This window comes from Anomalospiza imberbis, chromosome 14 (genome assembly GCF_031753505.1).
Source record: "Anomalospiza imberbis isolate Cuckoo-Finch-1a 21T00152 chromosome 14, ASM3175350v1, whole genome shotgun sequence".
Taxonomy (NCBI): domain Eukaryota; kingdom Metazoa; phylum Chordata; class Aves; order Passeriformes; family Viduidae; genus Anomalospiza; species Anomalospiza imberbis.
In genome coordinates this window covers 7,273,365-7,297,064 of record NC_089694.1, presented here as the reverse complement: position 1 = coordinate 7,297,064, position 23,700 = coordinate 7,273,365, and the positions used below count along the sequence as shown (strand labels likewise).

Here is a 23,700-nt window from a genome sequence, read left to right as displayed (position 1 = left end):
AAGTGATGGTATTTTTCCTCAGGTGAGCTGGCTTTTAGCTTCTAATGAACTCTTTAAACCTCACAGAAGGCAAGATCCTGCATCCTTCTTGCTTCGACATCACCTGCAAAGGGCAGAGTGCCCAGCCCAGATGTGCTGTAGAGAGTTTTTGGGCTTGGTCCTTGGGGGTCTTCCACCTGCACCTCTTCCATTGCCCCAACCTCAATTTGAGAGCTGGGCAGGAGGGGATCTCAGTTGACCAATTATGCTTCTCTGGGCTGCTGTGGAGAGCAGAGACAGATCTTTGTCTTTTGTTTGGGGCTGAAGAGCAGGGTTAGGAGTGTGGGAACGGCTCTCCTGGTCTATCCCTGCCCAGGAGGGATGTTCCAAAATCACTCTGGTTGACCTCAGCAGACAGCATTTACCCAGACTTGGTCCTTTAGGGACTGCCTCTGTCATCAGGTCCAGGATGAGCTTTGCAGTGGTTATTTGGACCTGGGCGGGTGGATGCAAGAGCCCTCTTTGTGTCCTAAGTTGCTCTTTCCAGTAGAAAATTAAGTTCTTAATGTGCATTTGGCTTAATGTACACACGTGGATATAAATCTCTCTTGTTCTCTGCACTCCCTGACCCTCTTGGCAGTAAATTTGGGAACCCAAAGCTGTCAACAAAGCAAAATGGAAAAATAGAATCCAGACAGACCTCAGTTGTATACGATATTTTAAGTAACTGTAGGTACGCGCTATGGAAATAATTAGGATTATTTGTTGTGTTGAAGGGAGGTATGTCACTGAGGTATTGTGTGCACTGCCATTCCCGTGCCTGCAAGATGGATTAGCAGCTGAGTTAACAGATGCAGTAAAGCTCAACTGAAAATAGTTCACTGTTGTTAAGCATAGGTGAAAGGGCTTTGGTTTGGGTATCAAAGAGTGTATTTTGACTGCTTGACAAGTTTGCAAAAAAAAAAAAAATCATTTCACTATTATAAGCTTTTTCTGAGAGTCTGGGGAATTTTTTGTGCCATTAGAGTAATCAGCAAAAAACTGAAATGCACATTGATTAATAACCTAAGTGGAAGTGCAGGGGAAAGAAGTAGCTTTAACATTAATAAGGCAAATAAACCATTTATATAAAACGGTTGCTAATTGGGTGGGATGTTAAATATGCTGCATGCTGGCACATGGTGCTAAACACTGGTACTTCCATAACCCTAACAGTCAGCTTTGGGAGCTGACTACATGGTGAAGATGTCTTCTCGCTTAAAAAATCCTGTGAGGCTGGAAAAAAAGGTTCAGGTTCAACCATAATGGCTGAATCCAGGACCAAGATCTTCTGTGACTCTGAAAGAGCTGGATCCCCATGCCTGGATGGAGAGTGGTGCTGGCTGTTGACCTTCATGGTGAGGACCTGAGTTAGGGAACATGGGATGTGCTCACTCTTCTGGTGCTTTTAAGTTGTGAGATCCCAACAGTTACTAATGTTTTGAGGAGGGAAGAAAGGAAAGCTGACTCTAGTTGCATGAGCCTTTAGAATGGGAATGGGAAATAATTCACATTGGAAAAAGGGGTGTGTTATTTGGTGTCTGGGGATAGATGTAAGGAGGCTGCTGCACAGAGTGCTTCTCCTGGAAGTGTGTAGTTTAAGTAAGGGTTTGGGATGGTTTTAACACCATGCACTCAGGAGCACTGGGGGAAGTACAGCCCCAGATGTGCCAGCCTGGTTTGCCCTGCTCTGCTCAGAGGGTGCCAGCAGCTCGGCATTATTTGCAGGATGTGAGCATAGGATTCTAACTCTGCTGCCCTTCGTGGGTGTGTCACCACTGTTAGCAGGACCTCAATGCTGTTTTACATCCCTTCCTTCCTGGCACACGACCATCTCCACAGGAGTATTCTCCCCAGTAAAATAAACACAAGGCCGACAGCAGCGCAGCTTAAAAGCTAGCAGAGAACGCTGACCACCCAGTGAAAAAGGAGAGCTCTGATAAGAAGAATCAACTAAAAATTCAACTTTACTGCTTCTGCCAGGAAGAAAACGTATCTTGAAGCAGCGTGTGTGCGTGACAGCCAAGGAGGAGGTGGCAGGGCTGCTTTGAGGGTGGCAGTGTACCCTAGAGACAGATATTTTTTCCTCCCTTTGGAGGGAAAACCAATCTTCTCCATTTGCAAGAGTATTGCCTGCTTGGGGCTTTTGGAGTCAGGACTTAGGACTTGTGGTAACTGGAAGTATAAACAAAAAGATGACAAGGTTTAAGGGTTCAGGTGTGGCAAAGTCCAGCTGTAATCTAACAGTTGGGAAATCAGACACCTCCACTGTCTCTGCATACCCCCAATGTCACCAAAGGCACCTCTGTACAGGACAGAAAACTGAGCTTTGGACTGCTTCAATCAGGAACAGCTAAAACCCAAGGCAGAACGAATTTGCTTGGGCAACTTGTCCATCCACACCTGCTGAGAATCACAGGCCCCTGGTGGCCCCAGACTCTGTCCAGCAGACCCCACTCTGGTCCCTCCCTTAACACAAGGCAAATAAACAGGGGTTTGCCCAGAGGGTCCTGCAGCCTTGAACGGCATCATCTCTCCATCCTCTGGCTGGGACGCATGCAAACTTCACTTTCTTCCAGGCAGGGACAGATCTTCCCCAGAGTGCAGAAATACAATGTGAATAACTCTTTTTGGTCTGGCTGCCCTCTAGTACCACTTGATGATGGATGGTTGGCTCCAGACAGCATTTCACACACTGTGGCTTGCTAAGGACCAAGCCTGAGGGCTTTTGCTTCTTAAATCCCCCCTTATTCAAGCTCAGAGATACCCGTGGCCTTTCTGCAAGACCTGATAACCAGCCTGACCTACCAGAGGAAGCAGGGTCCTCTAAACACCTCCAACAGCATCCACGCCATTGCTCAAAACAAACTGGTTGGCAGGGAGAGTCCTTCAGCAGGAGCATCCCGCCAGCCCCAGGGGACACTCAGGGGACATCAGCTCCCTGCACACAGCAACAGCTGAGCAGAGCCAGCAAGAACAGAGCGAGGCATGGCCACACCAGCCTTCTGGAGGATGCTTCCCACCAACTGCAGAAATATTTGCTCCAACAGCCTTGAAGTCTTTAAGGGAGAACTCAACTTTTTTATTTTCATTTCCAATCCACTTATTTTCCATTTCTCCACGCAGCAACTAAACCAACCAAAACCCACCTGAGCCCTCCTAACTACCGGACCTTTCCCCCCCATCGCAGAACAGAGCTGCTCCCCGCACGGCCACATCCTGCCGCCCCTCACAGGACAATTAGCCTTAATCCTCGTTAGTTCTGTACGTTTCCTTTAAATCCTGTTACCGCATTCCTCCGTGCACTGGAGCGCGGCCCAGCCGGCCTCCTCCGGCCTCCTCCGCGGCGGGGCCGGTGACCCCGCGGTGCCTCCCGGCTCCTGACCCGCCGGGGCTGCGCGGCTCCCAGGGGCTGCGCTGCTCCCGGACTAATCTATCTTCACTGATTAGTTCTTAATCAGGAAGGCAGACGTGAACAAAGGGTGCGGATGAAAAGAGAAGCGGGGAGGGCGGGGGTTTAAATAGAGGGGGAAAAACCAAAGGTTTTCTTCAAGGAAAGGTTCCCCTTTGCTGTTAGGAGGCAGCTCTGAAAACCTGGTCCAAAAGCGGCGTTTGAAGTCTAGCTACTTTCATATTTATAACGTTTGAGTCACTCCAGAAAACCTACGCCAAAGCAGACCGAGTTGGACTACTAGAGTCATTTATTTTGGAAGTTTATCCAAGCCTTGGTTAAAGATAAGCAAGGTGCCTGGATGTGAAAGAACATCAGAGCCAGGCTACCAGAGCAGCGGGGAGCTTCCACCCCCTTTGATAGCACCAAGGCACGAGATGGTATCGCTACAACCCAAAATGTACTTATTCCTTCCTGGAGAGGCATGGGAAGGCCTGGGAAGTCCTTAGGAGGCATTCCTGCCATGCTAATGTTATGCAAAGATTCAGCTTAGAAGTCTCAGGCACAATCAAGGCATTTAGACCTGACTCATTAATGGCCAACAGTTAATAGGCTGGAGCTGTAATTCCTCTGTCTGGTGACTTGAGGGTGTTTAAGCCAAATCCATAAAATATATACATATATTACAGCTGCACTGTCGATCTGTTACTGAAGATAGGAAGCACCTCTCTGTCCAAAACAGTCTGAAAAGCAAAAGTAAATCCAGACTTTTTCAGGTCTCCACTGATTTCCAAAGCCAGTAAGTGCATCAGGCTTCCTAAACCTGCGAAAAAAACTGGGAAATCAGCAGTACGTCTTAGTACTAAGTATGCGCCCAAGGAAAATTCTCCAGGAAACAAAAGTTTAACAGAATGTAATTATCTCAAAAGCAGCGCCTGAATGTCACAATTACAAATCTGTCTTTGGAGCTTGCAACCCTCCTTTTAAGTCAAAGTTTAAGGCAACACCAACACACCAAAAACCAGCGTCTTTCTTGTGAAAAACTGATCTGCAAACACATGGTCAACATATTGCCAAATTGGAGAGACACCTCAAAAGAGTGACAATGCGAACTTTTGGGACTTCAAATAAACAAATTTGAACTAATCAATCTGGAAAGTCTGTTTTCTATTTGTGGCTTTGGGTTTGCTGTTTTATGTTTCTTTCTTTGTCTTAGCTGTTTGTTTGCTTTCAATTACACAGGCCCCTCCTTACCCTAACCTCTGAATCTCCCTGTGCCGTGCCAGCCGGGAGGCAAGCAGCAAGGCACCATAGAATATCAAATCGTGGAATATCAAATGTGAGCTAGAGGATAAGGCAGAAGAGGCTCCTTCTTCAAAAGCTGGTGGTTTTGCTCTCAAATCAGCTTTTTTTTGGTGCATCCCCTCCACAACAAAGGTATGGCACCGGTAGTTTGGCGACTGTTCCTCTGCAGTGGGGACTATTTGCTGTTTCACAGGTCATCAGGAGGTAGCAAGCAAAGTTTACCAGATGTGGCTTTTATCACCTCAAGTGGAACTATTTTCTTTATGGGAACCCTGGTTTTTAAGGTTTTATCAGATCACTGCGATTAGAAAAGCCTCACTTACATGCTCAAAAGCTCCTATAAAACCTGTAGTTCAAGGTTTATTTGGTCTAGGTGGTTTTCAACTTGGAGGAATGACTTGCAGACACAAGTAATTTGTCCTATAAGCTTTGACTGACCAGTTGCAAAGTACTGCGCCTGCCTCCTGAGCAAAATTCCATCAACTCACTGACCAAAAGATGTTCTTTTAAGAATATCTTAAAAAAAGAGGGAAAAGAAGGGGGGAAAAGGGCTTGCAGCAAAAAGGAAGTTTCAATTACTTTGTGAAATCAAGCAGAAAAATTAAGATCCAAGCAAACGTTATTAGCTCTGACAAGCAAATGCTGATGCCTTTGTTTCCTATGTGCGCAAAACTTTTACTAAGGAGGGGTGTGTGTGGTTTTGGGTTTGATTTTTCTTCTTTTTAAGCCACAGAAATATGCTAATTTTTTTTTTACAACATACTTTGCTACAACTGGTTTTCGTAACTATATTCAAACGAGAGAACTGGCACAGAGCTATCACAAAGCAGCTGATCCTTCTCTACGCATCCACCAAATTTCCATGTGTCAATAGTACTTCATAACCACATTTATCTATGTAAAAACACACATTAATAAGCCCTTCTCCTGCCTGCAGAGCATGCCAAGCAGAGTAACAGTGCAGATAATATAAGACCTTAGAGCAGGTTAAGAGACTCCAGAAAGAAAATACACAAAAGGCCAGGTTTTTCAAATTAATTTTGCATCCACATATTTTTCAAGGCAGTTTGGCTCCTATTAAGTATTTTATATTCAGTTTGTAGTCTGCAGTCTGGGGGTGACTGGAGGGGTCTGTAGAAGCACAGCAGTCATCTGAAGATTGCAATATAGGGAGCTGTGGCCCCCTGAAAACCAAGTTTTAGGCTCACAAACTAAGTTTGAGAGAGCCGTGCTGCCCACTACCTCACTCAGGCCCTGCACTGCTCCTGCTGAACAAACCATCTCCTCTGCCAAAACCCCCCACTGACTCCCAGGCCCCTGAGGCCGGGTGGGCTGCAAGTTGGTGGAGCAGTTATTTCCACCGCCTCAAGGACCAGAAAGTCTCATTTGCTTAGAAAATAAAATTCAGTCCAAGAGCAGGTCCTGGGCAGACATAAATGAGACTTCAGTTCTAAGTGGAAAGTTTTCCACAAGACATTTTCATAGCAACACGGAGACTGTTTTGGCAGCAGAGGGAAGGCAGAGCACTTGTGCTGCTCCACAGTTCCAGCTCCCTGGTTTTCCCCCCAATTTAGCTCAGCACAGGATGACCTTCTTAGCCCAGACATGGGCAATGTCCCTTCCACAATGAGCAGTTTGGGGCCAAATATTCCAGCTGAGCAGCTCCACTGCAGAGCAGCTTTCCAGGTGTCTGGAAGAACCACTGCCATCACGCCAGAAATGCCTCTCCAGAGTATCACAGCCACAACTCAATTTTGAGGAACCCATGGTACATCTCAGTACACAGCTGCACACTATGAACACCCAGTAAAGCAGCAAGCTTCTGGAATGCTGCATTTTCCAGCCTTGCCCACAAAGGCACACAAAAGCCTTTCTTGCTTCATCAATGACCCCAGGGATTGCTGTCAACCCCTTGATCCAGCCTGCCTTCCTGGGAAGAAAGGTGATGCTGCTCTGCCCCAGATCTTCACTCTGCTCATGACTGTATGAACAGCTGGACCAGAAAGAGCCACCAATTAAAAGGGTTTCAGAAATAATTAGCTCACATCAGTCTGATGCAAAGCAGGGCTGGGGAAGCAAGCCTGGATGAAGGGCTCTGGGAGGAACAGCCAGCAGAACTTGATCTTGCAGCAGCTCTTCCACTGCAGATGCAGGACCAAGGCACAGATCTGTGCTTCCCAGCTCATCCCCTCCCTCAGTCAGAGCTCCCAGGGGCTAAATGGGACATGCAATAGGCACTCTGTGGCTATCAGGTTATCTTGGCTTGCCAGGCAATCAGAAGAAAGGCACAGAAAATTAATGAGCAATCTGTGTAGCTGATATTGCATCACCAAAAAAAAAAAATCATTAAAAAAACCATACACTTCTGCCTAGAGCAGGACACCACAATTTAACAGGACTTTCCAATTTAAAGGTTAAAAAACTCACACCATGTGTTACTGCAAAAGGCAGGAAAGAACACATAGCTGAAAGGGCATGCCAGCACTGAAAATGAGGAGGTGGGTCAGGTTTAAATCTAAACAGGTCCACCACACATCCATCCTAGGGCCACTGTTTATAATCAGAGAAAGGCAACTTTATACACAAAGATCACACACTAGTGGTTCCTGGTTGTTCCCAGGGAAAAAAAAAGCTGCTTTTCAGCTGAACTTTCCGAGAACTGTTCATGTAAATAAGACAAACCTCCAGAAACGCACATGGTCAAGGCTGAAGCAACACATGGAGAAAGGCAAATAAGCAGCACAACAGGATGCAGGGGATGTCCAGTGCCAAAAAACCAAGGTGCAACTTGCCCAGGACCTTTGAAACTCCCTAAAACTGGGCCACCATACAGAGGGAGGGTGTCAGTGAAAATCCTTCCTCCAGCTAGAGGCACAGCTCCAGGTTCAATCCCCCTGGAAGAATAAAAAGAGATGGTGCCTGGAGAGGCAAGAGGCACCAACCCCAAGCACAGGGCAGGACATTTGCCCAGAGATCCCAATAATGGGGTCACTGCCTCCTCACCCAGGGAGCAGCAGCACTGGGACACAAGCACAGCCTGTGCTCCAGCAATGTTCAGAACCATCTCCTGCATCTCCCACCTCCCTGCTTTATCTCCCCTTGGACAAAACACCTCAGAGCTAAGACCACAGCTGAGTTTGTAAATAAGATTTTCTGACCTGCAAAACGTGCTTTTAAGCCCTTGACTGCTACTCCCACCAAGTGTTACTTTTCCAACAGCCAGGTATCCGTTGCAGAAGCCACCCAGCTCACACAAGCACTGCACTGTGTTCTGCTAGCACAACACGACCTACGTCCAAAAACCCATCCCGCTGCTGAAACAGACTCCCAATGTATTCCCAGGTCTGGAACCACCAGCCTGCCAGTGTTTGTGGAAAAGGCGAGGCTGAGTAGTTTAACCTACCCCAGACAAGGCGAGAAGGGGGGTGAAAGAGAGGGGAGAAAGGATTAAGATAAGGATATCACAAAATTAAGAATTCCTCCTTCTCCCCCTCTCCAGAATGCCCTATCTTGCCCGCTCTCCTTGGTGCAGCTGTGAACACCAGCTTTATCTGCCACCAGCTTCACACAGGCACTCCTCCTCCTCACCACAGCACAGATAAATCCCAACATCTATGCAACAATTCCCAAGCCAATTTCTGTGCTGCCACCTTTGTTTGAGCAAATCCCTCCCAGGAGGGAGAGCAGCATCTCACATGACAACAGGAGAACGCAGGAGGCCACTTCAACTTTTGAAAATTGAAGCTTTTTGAGTTCCCTACCCTCCTCCCAAACACATTTCACAGTGTATGCATGTGCCTTCTCATTGCTGCTCCACGTGGGAACACAGCACAGGGTCACATTTCCTTAGGTATTTTGGAAAAAGCAAGTTTGGGAGACACCTCAGCCCTGGTGTTGCACAGACTGTCCACCTGCAGACCCCAACTTTGATCCCCTCTCTTGAACAGCAGCTGGGCTTGTGCAAACAGCTCTGGTGGGATGGGAAAGCAACACACCGGGCTGACGGCACCCAATTGCACCAGGGGACAATTGCACTGAGGCTTTGCTGGCAGGCAGTGAAGGGGTTTATTTTGTCTCCTTAAGCACAGCCCTGAGCAACCCGGGGGGAGCAGGGAGCGCAAACAGGACTTTTGCCATCCACCTCCCAGGTGGGACCATTGACATCCACCAGCAGGAAGGTAAACAGCCCGTGAGCCCCAGGGAGGGGATGGCTGATTAGAGGGATGGGATGGATTTAACAGTTGTGTTAGTCTTTCTGAAGCAGGAAGAGGAGCTCCCCTCCCTCCCCACAGCTACTGCTGTGTCCTGGCACCCTCCACCAGCAGAAATACTCTATGAAATAAAGTTTGCAGCTAAAAAAAGCCTGGAGGAGCCATGGGCAGCCCCTGCAATGGGGAGGCACTGATCAACCCGCCAGCTACACGGGGAGATCCCGGCACAGCTGAGACAAGGCTTTGGCAGGAGAGCTGCCCTCTGTGGCAGATCCACATGGGCTGGGTGTCTCCAGTGGATGACACTGTGCTGTGACCAGAGCAGCTTCCTGCTGCAGGGATGGCCCTGTCCTGGGGATGCACCCAGACAAAATAGGCCAAGCAGCACCCAGACAAGGGCCTGCAGTAAAGCTCTGATGGCCATGCTGCTTCAAAACCATGTGCCTGGGGCTCAGCCAAGGAGATAAATGCAGGGAGCAGAAAGGGCACAGAGGGCAGAAAACCAGGAGCCAGCAACTATCCCATGAGAGACCAAGTGCTGGCCACCACCCCGTCAGTGTTTCTGTCCAAAAGCCAAGACTTACTTTCCTTTCTAAATGCTACTCCTCCTGCTTAAAATAGAAAACAATAAAAATCAAGTTCTCCGTCCTTACACCATCAAAGGAAGAGGCAGGAATGGGAGAAGTGTAGCCCTCCAGCCTGGACACCCTTGGACAAAAGTCCAAGCTAACACTTAAGCCTTGAAACTTCACTTGAGCCCCCAGTAAGAAGAAGATTTCCAAGACTGCTTAGGGACAGCTCCCCTCCTTGTTCTTGTGCTATTTTCAAACAATGACATTTCTTCCAAAACAAAGTGTTTTGCAATCCTTGAGCAATTCTTTCCTTTTCCAATAAAAAGTGAAATTCTCTTCGTTCTCAGCCAGTTGAGACTGTCAACCACAGCCACAACCACCAGCTCCACATCCATCCACCCTGCAGATGGCCACGTCAGGGCCCTCAGCCCAGGCTCCTGCACTGCACTGGCTCCAGGCAGGTCTTGCTGCACCACTGCTCACAGAAGACTGGGAAAGGTTAAATTTTAACTTGAAACTCCTTCCCTAAACTGCCTGACTTGTCTTCTGAACCTCCTCCTGTAATTGAGGGATTTCACTTAATCTATTTAACTTCCAAGTGTGCTCCTTCTGCCATAACTTGTTTCCCCAAAAAGAAATTGCTTAATGTCTTGCAATATTAATATATATATATATAACTGAAAATCCATGGAGCTGAATATGACCTATTTCTCATAGCAATATAAGTATTTCCAGGTCCTAGCAAAGGCACAGTAAAAGTAGCTCTACAGCAAAATGAAACTGAAGCCAATAAAGAGATTTGCTTTGAAAGAAATTAATATGAATCAAATCCAAGGAAGCGGATTTCATGGCACAATCTGCCTATGTTAACTGCCCAGTAGTCTCCCAAACTGCCAGTCCAAAGGCAACACACAGTAAAATTTACATTCTGTGGTCACTCAGACAGACATCTGGTGCAAAGGCTTGCACTTTAAAATAAAAACCCATTGAAAGCACTTCTTAAAGAGCTTTGCAGTTTAAAAACAACACCTAGGAACTACGTGGGACTGAGCAATTTAACCCCAAAAGAAACATGGGCAGTGCCAGTGCTCATCCCTGGATCCAGCTGAGAGAACATAAGGGGTTAAACGTGGTGGGCTCTTGCAGCAGGAGCATGAAGGGCCTATTTAAAAAGAAGAACCAGAAATAAGGAATTTTGCCAGTTTTTACCCCTGATAAATCCGCATTCCAGTCTGTCAGCTATCTTGTTATCCCCAGAGCTGCTGAAGTGTCTTTGGCTGTAACTATGCATGACTCCAGCTTTGAGTAATGGAAATAAAGTATGTGCATTGCGACTGCAGTGTTCCTTTCCCAACCCCAGAAAAAGAAAGGCAGAGCAGGAGGAGATCCTAGAGAAGCTCAGGAATTTTGTACAGAGAAGTTGGAAAGCTGTTCACACCCTACATCAGCTGCCCACTGCACCAAACCCTGGGGAGAGATGCCTACAGCTTGTAAAGGAGATGCCAAGTTTTAGCCTAACACAGCAGCTCTTACTGTCTGCAATAACAAACAAATAAATACTCTTCCAGATTCACAAGTCCAGTTTAGCTGGCAATTCAGAGTCAGCAAACATTTGGAAGCAGTATTGTAAAATTAAACAAAGCTATCATTTACAGGAAACCCTGCCTTGAGTACAAATTATAGAGTTGTTAAGTTTATCTGGGAATGCCTTGCCCCTGAGTGCTGTATAATTATTCCTAAATCTTTCAGGAAAGAATGCAAATATTTTCAAGCCGTAATTCATTGACAAGGAGGAAGTCTCATTTAACCTTTTGTGCATATTTTGATACCTGGAAATTAACCCCTGCTTTCCACAACTGTTTTTCAGGATCCTGCTGAACCAGTTGGGCAGCAAGTGGACCCAAAGCCCTTGGTTTGGCAAGGCTGGACAGGAGCACCAGGCTAGCCTGGCACCCTTGCCCACTCCCAGACTGCTTCAACAGCAGCTTCAGGGCTGGTTTGGAGCAGCACCGTGCCCGCCAGGCTGCTCCCCTCACAGAACTCTCCCCATAAGGAAGGCTGCTGAAAAGACTGGCTGTTCTCACAGGAGTTACAGCAGGAAGGGGTATAAAGGAGCCTTTAGTAATGCAGAGGGCTGACTTATGTGGAGTTTTCACTAGCGAGGCGCCAGCACCAGGATCCCCTTGGTGGGCTGGATTCAACAGGGCTCAGCAGCCCTGAGCCCCGTCTCTTCCAGCCTCCTCTACCCAGCAAGCCACAGCTCTTCAACCAGCCCCAATTAACTCATGTTGATTAGCAGAAGCCACATGGCCAAAAGCAGTCACACCTTTCCCAGCCCCCCATAAAAGTGTTTTGTTTTGCAAAGACGAAGAAGGTCAACTCATCCTCTGCTCAGGATCCTCCAGCAGCCCAGCTCTTAATCTACCCATGGCAACAAATGGAGACATATTTCTAAAGAAACAGTCACTTGCAGCCAGAGGGGAGAGGGCATGCATCCCCAGGACATCTGCAAAGCCACACACACAGACCCCACACTCCCCACGCCACCCCTGGGTGCACACCCACTGCTCCATGGGGACCCATTCTGCTCCAGCCCGGTGCTGTGCTGGGGTCAGCCACATCCCCCAGCTCTGAAACCCTCATGCACCCACTACAAGGTGCATCCACTCCTCATGCATCCACTACACCACAAAGGGAAAAAACCCACCCAACCAAACAGCAGCCAGCCTTACCTTTTCAAAGGCAGCACTCACGCTATTGCATTTTCCTCCGAGTGACATTATTAATTTACAAGAGCTCAGCAGTGGGTGTTATCCCCCGGTGCTCACGGCAGCTCCTGGGCACAGCAGCTGGGTGCTGCAGGAGGCAAGCACCTGGGAGCATCGCCACCGGCCACCGCTCACAGTTACTCAGACATGGAACGCAAACGAGGTTAGGCTGCAGCAGCTACAGACCAACAATATCCATGATGCACATCCACTGTCACAGATCGGTGCTTCTGATATGGTGGAACTGGGAGACAAAAGGACCTGGCTTCTTCCTCTGGGGTGGAAGCAGGTCACTGTATTCCCTCCCTCACAAACAGGTAAGCCCAAGAGTTTTCAGTACAAAGATGAGGGAACCTCACGCAAAATGGATTTGAACCCAACTCCGCTGAGATGCCAGGATGCTCCAGACCACTGTGATGATGCTCCAAAGCACCGCCGGCGTCCCAGCAGTACAAAATCCCTTCACCTCCTCTCCTTTCCAGTGAGCAGTTGTGAGCTTTCTTCCACTGGAGCCAGGGAAGGGAGGCCAGGCCAGGCACAGAGCCCTTGCACTCCCTCCTCATCCCACTGCCACGCTCGGGGAGCAGGGAGGCAGGAGCATGTAAAACCAAACCAGCAAGTGATTGCACTGGAAAAAAGCAATCTCATTATGAGAGCTAATGAAAGCGAACCACAATTATTATGTAAACAGTGCTGAATCATTAGCAGACGCTATCAAAGCCATTTTTCCCCCCACCGAGAAGAAAAGCGTATTGCCCTATGGCACCCTCAGTTCTGTCTCTAAACGGAGCCAAAACTCAGGAGGAAGCCTGTTTGTTTTCCTCCAGCCCAAACTAAACCAGCAGCACCACTCTGACCCCTGATCAGCATGCTGGGTGCTTGCCAGCTGCTCCCAGTGCCTCTGCCCACGCAAAGGGACACGGGCACTACTGCCTCACTGCCTTGGCTCACCAGGCATCCTGTGCTCCCCCAGGACTGCTGGCCACCACACTTTAGAAACCCTAAGGTTGGCAGGTACACAAAAAAAGTCCAGCCCACACTATTCAGAGCAAAGGCAAAGCCTGCCTGGGTGCCCATACATAGCTGGCAAGGGATTGATTTTCCATCAGGCTTGTAACTGTGCCTGTTTCTTTGATCACATAAATGCTCTGTCCCTCCCATGGGAACGGGCCAAGGAAAGTCAAGGAAGGTGCAGGGGGTTATTTACCCCCTTATTGCATGGCTCTCCCTATCACTAACTTCTTTCCAATAGCAGCACTCTCCACAACTGGGTGAAGCTGCTTGCTCTTTAATCTTCCATGGGGCAAAGTTACCTTTAAAACAAACAAGCCCGCTCCCTTACACAGAGGACACTGCCAGCCAGTTGGCTATAAAGACACTCAAACAAGATCCTCATGTTTGTAGGAGAAGCAAAAAACTGCATTTCAGCCCAGTAAAAATCCTGGCTCCGTCTTTATGTTCCAAGAATGCTGAATCAAAACAGGCTCAACTCTTTTTAAAGAGGAGAGTACAAAGAAGCAAAAAGTTTGTATTAAAACCCATGTAATCTTTTTTAAACACCATTATTAGAACCTGTAGTACCAGCCAAGAGTGATTTATCACCCCCCTGTCATCACAGCCTGCAACACAGAGCTTTTTATACCAAACTGTCAATGCTACAAAGCTAAAGCCCCAGCTCATAATTTCTTAAAGCTGGCCCTCTGCTGCCAGCAAATCCCCTAAACCCTGGGATTTGGGGGTCCAGAGCACTGCTGCTCCTCCATCAGTGCCATGCAGAGCGATGTGACCCAACACAGAGCATCCAGCACAGGTTCTGCACTGTGCTTCCAAGCAGGAGGATAAGTCAGTGTAGGTAAACAAATTACCCAGGGTTATTTCAGCTTCTTTCAAAAGGAAAGTCAACGGGCCATAAAGGCTTTAACTGCATTTTCCAATGCAAGAAGGGACATACCTTGAGGTGCCTGGTTTTCACAAGGCAAGCGGTCAGAGCTCTCTGAAAACCAGACACCCTGACATTTGGGGTTTTCCTGTGAAGTTGTTACTCTAACACACCCCAAATCACCAGTAATTTCTAGAATAGCAATACAAACCACAAGAGGTTAAACTGACTGCATATTACTTAAACTAACCTAAGGGTGACCTCTGGAAAGGAACAGCTATTGGATGTTGTGGTTCTGTAGAAACTCAATTACCAAAGCCAATTTCCTATGAGCATTTTTAAAAAAGGAAAAAGAAGGAAAAAAAAAAAAAGGCAGCAACAATGCTGACAATGTGTAAGGCCACATATTTTCACCTCCTGAAAGCTGCAGCCTCGCCTGTATAAGAACTGCGCCTATTCCCACAAAAATGTTCAAACATATTTTAAACATTTCATCATTGTTTGCTCCCATCTGAATTTGCTTAAAATCCAGACAATTCTCAGCTTCTAAATTGGAAACATTAAGAGAAATACTCCTTCAAAAGCCTTTGCTCAGGGTAGCCCCTCTCCACCATCCTCATACCTTTCCAACACCAAAGCTTGCGGAGAGAGAAGTGCCTCCCAGGGAACTCCCACAAATCCAAGGCCATCAGCCACTGCTTGTGTAAGCCACAGAAAATACAAGTAGAAAGACAGGAAACTAACAGATTTTATTTCTCTGCTTAGAAGATGGACAACAAAAAAAGTATTTCTAAGAGTGTTTTCAGGGAGGTGGGGAATCTAACAATGCATTATGTTGAGTAAGAGATTACTACAGTTCTAATTTCACATTAAAATCAACATTGCGTAGCCCTTAAATAAGATTGATCCCATCAGCTGGTATCCTCACACACACTTTTTAAGCACCATCTCCATCCTTTCAAGCACTTTGCCAGTGAGGTGATGCACTGCTGCCCTTGAGGAACGTCACCCCATCCCACCTCCCTCCTCTCCCGGGACCCACAGAGACATGAGAGGTGACAGACTGCAAGGCATGAACTAGCAGGGAAGATGACTGTGCCAACCATGGCCATTCTCAAACAGAAAACACCAGCCTAAGAAAACTACCACAGCAACATCCTCACGGGGCAAAGCCTGCCAACAGCCCACACGGCTGCCACCAGCTCTGCACACATAAAGCCTCCAACACTTTCTCACCAGGTTCCCTCTTCCCAACAAGCTATTTTTATCTGAGCACCTTTCCCGGACCAGAAACATGTAAACAAGAAGAAAATTCTCTGGTACAAACATGGTGCTTCAGCCACAGCCTCTGCAGACTGCACGTATTCTGCACGGGCAAAGAAAAATACAAAAATCTCTCCTAGAAAAGCAAAATAGCTTCATGGAACACTTCTTTAACAAAACCAGGAAGCAGGTAAGATGGGCTGCAACAAAGTAGTATTCTCTTTTAATTAAAACACTTGGCAACTAAAAAAAAGAATACACACAACAGCTTTCTTCCCGAGATGCACAAACCCCGGTGAAGAGCACAAACTGCACCTTTTAGGGCACCAGAGGGGTTTGCCATGGGGCATCTTGGAGCACACAAGGTAATTTAGGGAACAAGAGGGAAACTTACAGGGTCCTTGCATTGCTTAGCAATGGGAGAAGGAAGTTATCTTCATAATCTCAAAAGAAAGAGAAAGCAGGAGGAATGTGAGGAATGCAAGGAGGTTATTGCCCGGGAGACTGGGACAGGCAGCTCACTCTCAGCCTGGCCTCCGGCGAGGAGACACATCCTGACCTCTCTGGCTAACAAGAATGTCCTTTCCCCCCACAAAAAAAAAAAAAAAAAAAAAAAAAAAGCAGAACAAAAGCAAGCAATAAAGAATTTTGCAGCAGACTGAATAATCCTGATGCCCGATCCTGGTGCTGCCCACACCTGCGGGAGTTGTCAGGGACTGAGCCTGTGCAACTCAACACACGTGCACATCCACAGAAGTCCATGGTGAGTCCATGGGAATGGCTGTGTGTGAAGGGAACAGGGGATGAGAACCACACATCTGACACCTCTTGAGAAGCACTGGCAGTCCTTCCCCATCCATGCAGGTTCCAGGGTTGGAAACACATTGCACAGAACCAGGACAGTGGGGTATGCACAAGCCACCATCCAACACCAAGAGCAGGCTAAGACCACAGACACCACCACCTCAAGGAACTGGGATCTTTCCAGCCTCTTGACAGAGGTCTCAGCCCTACTGGGCAGATGCTACCTGCACCTCCAAGACAGAAAATGCTCATCTGGAATCTTCTCCCATCAGAACCATCTCACACACACAGCAGTGATGCTTCATCCTGAACTTCCTTGGCTCCACAGGTACTAAGGAAATACCATGGCACAGGGGAGAACGCTGGGACCCAAAACAGCGCCTTGCTGTCGTGTTGGCCTTGCTCTGCTGCTGTTTCAGTATGAATAAAAAGTCTGTTGACATACGAAAGCCACAGAAAATCTCCCTGAAACTACAAAACATTACTGAAAACATTGTGCAGCTCGGGCCTTCTGCACAATGTACACACGCCTATTCAGCCTCTTAAAAAACAGCTACATGTCTAAGGAAACATCTGATAATTAAGGCAATTTTAACAATAGATAATAATTTGACTATGAATTGTATGGAATGTAATGACTGCTTATTCTGGCAGAAAAAACAGAACTTTCTATGAAGTGTCTGCCAAGGAAAACGATACTCCCACTCAGCCCGGACCACTGCAAGCAGTTGCTGCTAACCACATGCTTCACGCTGCCGGCTGCTAGGACACGGTGCGCCGCTGCAGCCGAACAAAACCCCGCGCTGCACATTTGCAGAGAGAAAAGCAGCGAGCCAGGCGAGCGGCGGCCGGAGCCGTGACTCAGCCGGGAGCCGCCGCCAGCCCCTGCCAGGGCGCTCCTCGCTGGCCTGCGGGCAACTCCACGCTGCCAGCTGCCCCCTCCCGCTGTTTCCAGTTGCTAAATGACATTAGAAGCAGCTAAAAATACTTCAAGCAATTCTCTCATTTACTTTTCCGTGCCAGCACTTGTGCTGGCCGCGGGGATGTTCGCCAGTGGTCGCTTCCCCACCCGCGGGTGGCCAGGCGATCAGTCCATTAATGAGTGTCCGGCAGGAGAACAGCCCCTGCCCGCCAAGGGCCACTGCCTTCACTGCACAGCAGTCATGGCAAATAGGTACAGCTGGTGGCCAGGTCACTCCACACCTTCAAACAGACCTCAAGGATGACCAGGTGTTATCTGGTACTTCTCATAACACTGCAAGTCCAGAGCTGCCTCCTGCAAACCGACTGCAACAGGCTCAGCAGTGCCAGACAGCACGAGTAACGCTGGCCTGGAGGCGATCCAGAAACCCTTTCTCAGAGGCCACATGGAAGAGAAGCATGTGAAAAACTAAAGAGGCATTTGCTGAACTTGACAAGTAAAACAATGGGCTGGTTTTGGCTGGAGTAGAGTTAATTTTCTTCACAGTGGTTAGTATGGGACTATGTTCTGGATTTGTACTGAGCATAGGGCTGATAATATAGAAAGGTTTTTTATTGCTGAGCAGGGCTTACACACAACTGAAGTCTTTTCTGCTTCTTGTACTGATATGCTGACGAGGAAGTTGGAGGAGGAGACACAGCTGGGACAGGTGACCCCAGCTGACCGACATCATGGTCAGTATATAAAGTGGGGGGAAGAAGGAGAAAGGGGAGGACCTTTGGAGTGATGGTGTTTGTCTTCCCAAGTCACTGTTACATGTGATGGGGCCCCGCTTTCCTGGGATGGCTGAACACCTGCCTGCCCAAGGAAACACTGAATTCCTCGCTTTGCTTGCATGCTCAGCTTTTGCTTTCCCTGTTGAACTGTCTTTTTATCAACGCACAAGTTTCCCACCTTTTACCCTTTTGCTCCTCTCTCTAATCCTTTTGGTAGGGAAGTGAACGATTGCCTGTGTGAGGCTTGGTTGCTGGCTGGGGTTAAACTCCAACAAACAGCAATGCAAACAAAGCAGCCTTCCTGACTTGACCAAGGGCAGGACACAAGGACAGAGCACCTACTGACAGCCATAAATACACTGGGGACAAGTGAGCAGCAGGACATCAGGGCACACCCGCCCACAGTTACTTTGGGCAAAGTCCCAAAAGTCCAAAAATCAAGGGTCAACCAATTTCCTGTGCCATGGAGAAAGAACTGCTCTCACAAATAAATGCAGCTATTCAATTAATTTGGTTTAAACAGAGATTAATTACGCTGAACACTTCACTAAGACTAAACAGAGTGCTGCTTGCACCCAGCTCCCTGCAAAGGCAGGCTCCAGGTTCACTCTGTGTTCTCCACCACTGCCAGGAGAGCACTGCCAGTGAGAGCAGGGATGACACTGCTGAAGGAATTTTGCCAGTTAACTGGCTACATTTTCCAACAACAGGCAAGATGGTTTTGGTGGTTTTTTTTCCTTTTCAATCCAGGAAAAGAAACATCTAGTTATTCTAATTAACAGGAAAAGGGAAGGAATTTCCGTCTGTTTAACACCTGAGGGCAAGAAGCAGCCTTTTGAAAGAAAGGTTGGGTGGGGGTTTTTTGTTTTTTAAATCACAGCCACCTACCGTGGGTCTCCAGATGCCACTGCACCAGCTCACTTTGCATTTCATTCTGCAGCCCCACCAGACCAACCAGGGTAAGCAGCCCCTTCAGATGGTCACTGCGGGGAGTTTTGCCCCATCAGGACAGCCCGGAGACACATGGAATCCATAAGGAACAACACTTTCTGGGTAGAGTTTGAACAGCGTCAGTGGCTCCAGGACCCAGAACTTCCCAAGATGTGACCTGTCCTTGGGAAACCGTCAAAGTCATCTTAAAAGCAGTTACAGGCTGGTGCTCTGCCCACACCACCTACTATCTACATGCTATCAAGAGTCAGGTTTCACAAACCAACTATGTAGACATCAGGTCTACGAAAGCACTGACCTCTCCAGCAACAGCAAGACTGCATCTCGCCACTGCCAGGAGCTTTGCCACACACACACACATCACAGGGCTAGAGGGGCAGCAGCCACTGAGGAGCACTCAGGTACAAAGCAGCACTGAAGGGCCACGCATTATGAAAAGCTTCCACACAGATTTATAGCAGCAGTCTGTGTTTATACCTCTAACACCAAAGAGACATAAAAGGAAACAAGTTCTCTATGTCCCACACCACAAATAACCCATTTTACACCTCTTATCAAGCAAGCAGTGAGTTGACCAGCTGTGCGCTTCTTTCAGAAATGCCTAGGTACTTCAGCAAGATATAACCTGCTATTTATGCATACTCTAATTAGGTCCTAAACCTCGTCTAAATAAATATTAAGGTGAACTCCTGGGTAATTATGGTGAAGGAGCAGCCTTTTAATGCCACTGCAATAGCAATGATACAGATAAAACGCCTGCTGGAATGGGCATTTCCTTGAAAGAAAAAAAGTTTGCATATCTACTGCTCCAGAAGAAAATAAATGTGGCCAAAAAATCCATGTGAGATGCTATAAAACCCCAAATGACTCCCATGCCCTTCCAGTGAGGATGAGTTTCACTTGTTGTCACATAGCCCAGTGCAGGGACACAGCTGCTTCACTTCACAATTCAGGGCCAACATTTTGTAGGATCAGTAATCACAGACAGCAAAGAAATCACTACACTTACAGAAACAAATTTGCCACAGGTTTTAGGACACCTTTTCACAAAGATGCTATGAAGTTTCTGTCTGCACTGTGATCTACAGCAACTTGCTAAGAGAATGTGAGAATAAAACATAATCTATCAAATCAGTACAAAAATCTAACAAAGAAGTTGATGCACTTCAGACACGAACAACCATGTGTCCACATGAGATTCCATTCAGCCCCCTGAAGCCTCCCCAAGCTGTCCTCCACCAGTTTAATGAGCAGAGAGGTGCCACCACCAGAAATCACCAGTTTCCACCATCATCCCACTGGGATACTTGTCCAAGCACACGGCTCATTCCCTCACACACATTTATCTTGTTCCCACTGATAGCCAGGCGCCCAGGTAACGGCCTTTCCAAACCACTTACTCTCCTGATGGAAAACACACCACTTATCACCCGAAACACCATCTGAAATCAAAGCTTTGGCAAGTGACTCTTTTCTGGAGACACAATACACACCACAGACCTCTTGCCCTGGTGCCAGACCTCAGCCTCCAGCATTATCACCTGGCCCATGGGACTCCAGTGCCCTGTGCTGATCCCACAGGTGAAGTTCTCCACGCTGATAAAGTCCAACACCAGCTGTGGAACTGGTGCTTATGTCTGCGTACACCAGCTGAGCAGCAAGAGGGGAGATCCAGAGCCTCTAAACACAACCCACACCAAAACCACATGAATTCGCAAGGGGAACATGAAACTGCAGCAGGTGTAGCACCCCACTCCAGGTTTAATTTTAAATTCAGTCACACTTGAGGTACACCACACTTTAAAGCTGTACACACCACACCTCCTTTAAAGACTTCCACCACCCTCTCTGAAATACCCCACACAGCAGGATTACATTTAAAACACAATTTTGCAAGACCTGTTGCTTTCCAAGCAAGGCCAGACAGACTCCCTGAGCCCCTGGAACAGCAACATAACCCAGGCTATACTTTCAGCATTTCATCACAGAAAGCCCTTCTTTTGTCAAATAATCTTACCTTGCTCATCACTTTTCTCAAAGAGACAACAGCTTTAGAGCTTCAAATGGAAGCCCTGTCAGCATGATCTACTCCTGGCATTCTCCAAAGCTCACCAAGTCATCTTAAACAACAATATATAAAATAAGGACTAGGTCAAACCTTCCCAATACTGGACGTAAGGGGAAGTCTGCTCACATTCTGATTCTGCACTGATGAGGGCTGGACTCAAATGCAAGACTGTTTATTAGAGACCATTTTAAAAAGCAAGCAGAGTGAAGGGGCGAGAGTATTTTAACTGCAACCAGTCAGACGTTTCTCATTAAAATATTTCTTGGAGAAGTAAACGGGCCTGCAATTTTATTCAAACAGATGTAGGCTAAATGCATATCATTAGTCTGACAATACAAAAGCACAAGCGACTGAAATGATTTTAATTTTGTCAGTGAAAAGGATAATGTATGCATATCTGGAGGGCACACCAATGGTAAAGATTACCCCCAGCTTCTATCTGAGCCGTCTAAAGGTATTTACTTGGGGTCTGTCTGTGTTGTGACAGTGTCCCAGACCGAAATGAATGCCTCCAACACTCCACATTTTTGAGCCATTCAGTCATGCATTTTTGTTATTGTTGAAAGTAGTGCGAAATTGCAGTGCATGAGCTGGAGTCCTTGGTGGTCTCCGAGGATTCCAGCTAAAAAGGCACTTCCTTTGTTCCGCGGAGAATGCGGTCCAGTAGGTCATTCAGAAGGGGAAATAAAAGCAGCGGCCCTGGGAGGGAGATGAAGGATGAAACAAAAAGAATAAAATGTTTTGGGTGTGAGCACATTAGCTACCATTTCCTACTGCTGCCGGCTGCGAGCACTCCTGTCCCCGGGATGCGCAAGTACCTCGGGACGAAGGTTGAGGGAAGGAAGAAAAAAAGAGGAAGGAAAAAAAAAAGGAAAAAAAAAGAAAACAAACAAACAAAAAAAAGGAGCCATGTCTCAGTCCCTCCGCCAGCAGCCGCCGGGCACCGTGGCGGGACGGGCCGCCCGCTCCCCGCCGGGGCGAGCGGCGGCCCAAGGGCAGGAGCACCCGCCCGCCGCCGAGCCGGGAGCGGGGCCGGCAACAGGCGCGGTCCCGCCCGGCACGGCACGACCCGACCCGGCACGGGGGGCGGGCAGCCGCGCCGGGACCCTCCGCGCGGGATGGGCGCCGAGCTCCGCGGAGCCGAACCGAACCGCGCCGAGCCGGGCAGCGCGCCCCGAGCCGAGCTCCGGGCCCCGCGCCGGGGGGAGCCGGGCGCGCACCCCGCGCTCCGCGGGGCCGGGCCGAGCGCGCACAAAGGCGGCAGCAACGACGATCGCGACTCACCGCTGATCTCGTGGCTGGGCGCCTCGCTCTGGCTGAAGCCCTTGGCGGCGTAGAGCCTCCGCACTTCGGAGCAACTTTTGGCGCGGGGCTCGGCGGCCAGCAGCAGCGGCAGGCTGAGGGCGGCCAGCGCGCACAGGAGGGGCGGCAGGCAGCCGCGCCGCCGCGGCATGGTGCGGGCGGGCAGGGGCCGCCGGGGCCGGGCGAGCGCGCCCCGAGGCTGGAGCCGGCGCTCCGCCGAGCCTGCCCCGCCGCGCCCCGCAGCAGCCGCGCCCGCTGCCCTGCGCCCCGCTCCGCTGCGGCTCCGCTCCGCTGGCCCGGCGTGCGGCGGCGCTCCGCGAACTTGGCCCGGCAGGAAGCACATGGGGTGGTGGTGGAGGAGGAGGAGGAGGTGGAGGGAGGCGGGGAGGGCGGCAGCCAAGCAGGATCGCGCAGGGCCGGGACAAGCCTCTGCAGCCCCCGGGAAAATCAGGAGCTGGGATCCGCCCGCCCAGCGAGGCGGAGCGGAGCCCGGGGCTGCCCGCCCGGCCGGCCCCGCGCGGGCGCTCCCTCCCGCGGAGAGCCCCGGCTCTGCCCCGGCACGGGCACCCCGAGCACCCCGCCCGGAGCCGGGGCTGGCAGCGCTCGGCCCGAGGAGTTCCCACCTGGCACCCGCGCTGCCACCCAGGTCAGCTCCGAAGTGCCCCGCGAGGGAAAGAGGGATTCTCCGGAAGGGCTGGAACGGCTGGCTTTGCTGTGCCTCCTGAACTGGAGCTGTAGATGGTTCAGCTCTGCCCCAGGTTTAATGGGCTCACTACGCTGATGAATTTTGACATCGCTGTGACAGGTTTGAACTATGTGCATGAAAGACTTGTCAAAACCGACATTTTCCCACCAATCTTCTGCTTCCAAGAGTTTTGCAGGGCAAAGGCCTCAGGAACGCTGACATCAAGGTGCTCCAGTCGCTCTCCTTCATACCCCAGCCCAAGTACACAGACACATGCACAGATGTAAAGAAGCCCTGCTGAACTGGACCAGAGTCCAACAGTTGCTCCTTGCTTCAGTTTACTGAAAAATCACAGAGATGGTATTGCAAGAATGACAGGCACCATCATAATTTCACGAGGCTGCAATGTCGCTTAAAGGGTCTGCTCAACCCTTGCTTCCTGTCTGTCATGGTGAGGTCTCTGTGTCCTTGTCCCCTGGGTGCAGGTTCTGCATGGGGAGCTCTGCCCTGCTGCAGTGTCCATGAGTCTATGCTCAGTGCTGCATCTCAGCACAGATCCATTTGCCCCAGGACAGTGTAATGGTCTGGTGATAACATCATTGAAGAAAAATAAATGTGCAGCGGTTTACAATACAATGCTCCTCCATGAGCTTCATTTCTCTCATTGCTACAGTGGGGAAGGAAAGGCTGAAACAACAGCAAAGGAAGTCACCAGCTTCACCCCCTTGCTCCCAAGCTTTTGCTACCAAGAGTCCAGGTGGATAAGGAGGAAAAGCTCCTCTATT

At 49.0% G+C, this 23,700-nt stretch overlaps 1 protein-coding gene across 1 annotated transcript in view; it reads right to left on the bottom strand.

Annotated features, from left to right (window-relative positions):
* GPC4 (glypican 4) overlaps positions 1-22,588 on the bottom strand; it is a 66,928-nt gene extending 44,340 nt beyond the window's left edge. The window contains exon 1 of the mRNA XM_068204721.1: positions 22,213-22,588. Coding sequence (XP_068060822.1) covers positions 22,213-22,573 — 361 coding nt within the window. The 5' untranslated portion in view covers positions 22,574-22,588. The remainder of the gene's footprint in view (positions 1-22,212) is intronic.
* Positions 22,589-23,700: the final 1,112 nt, after the last annotated feature.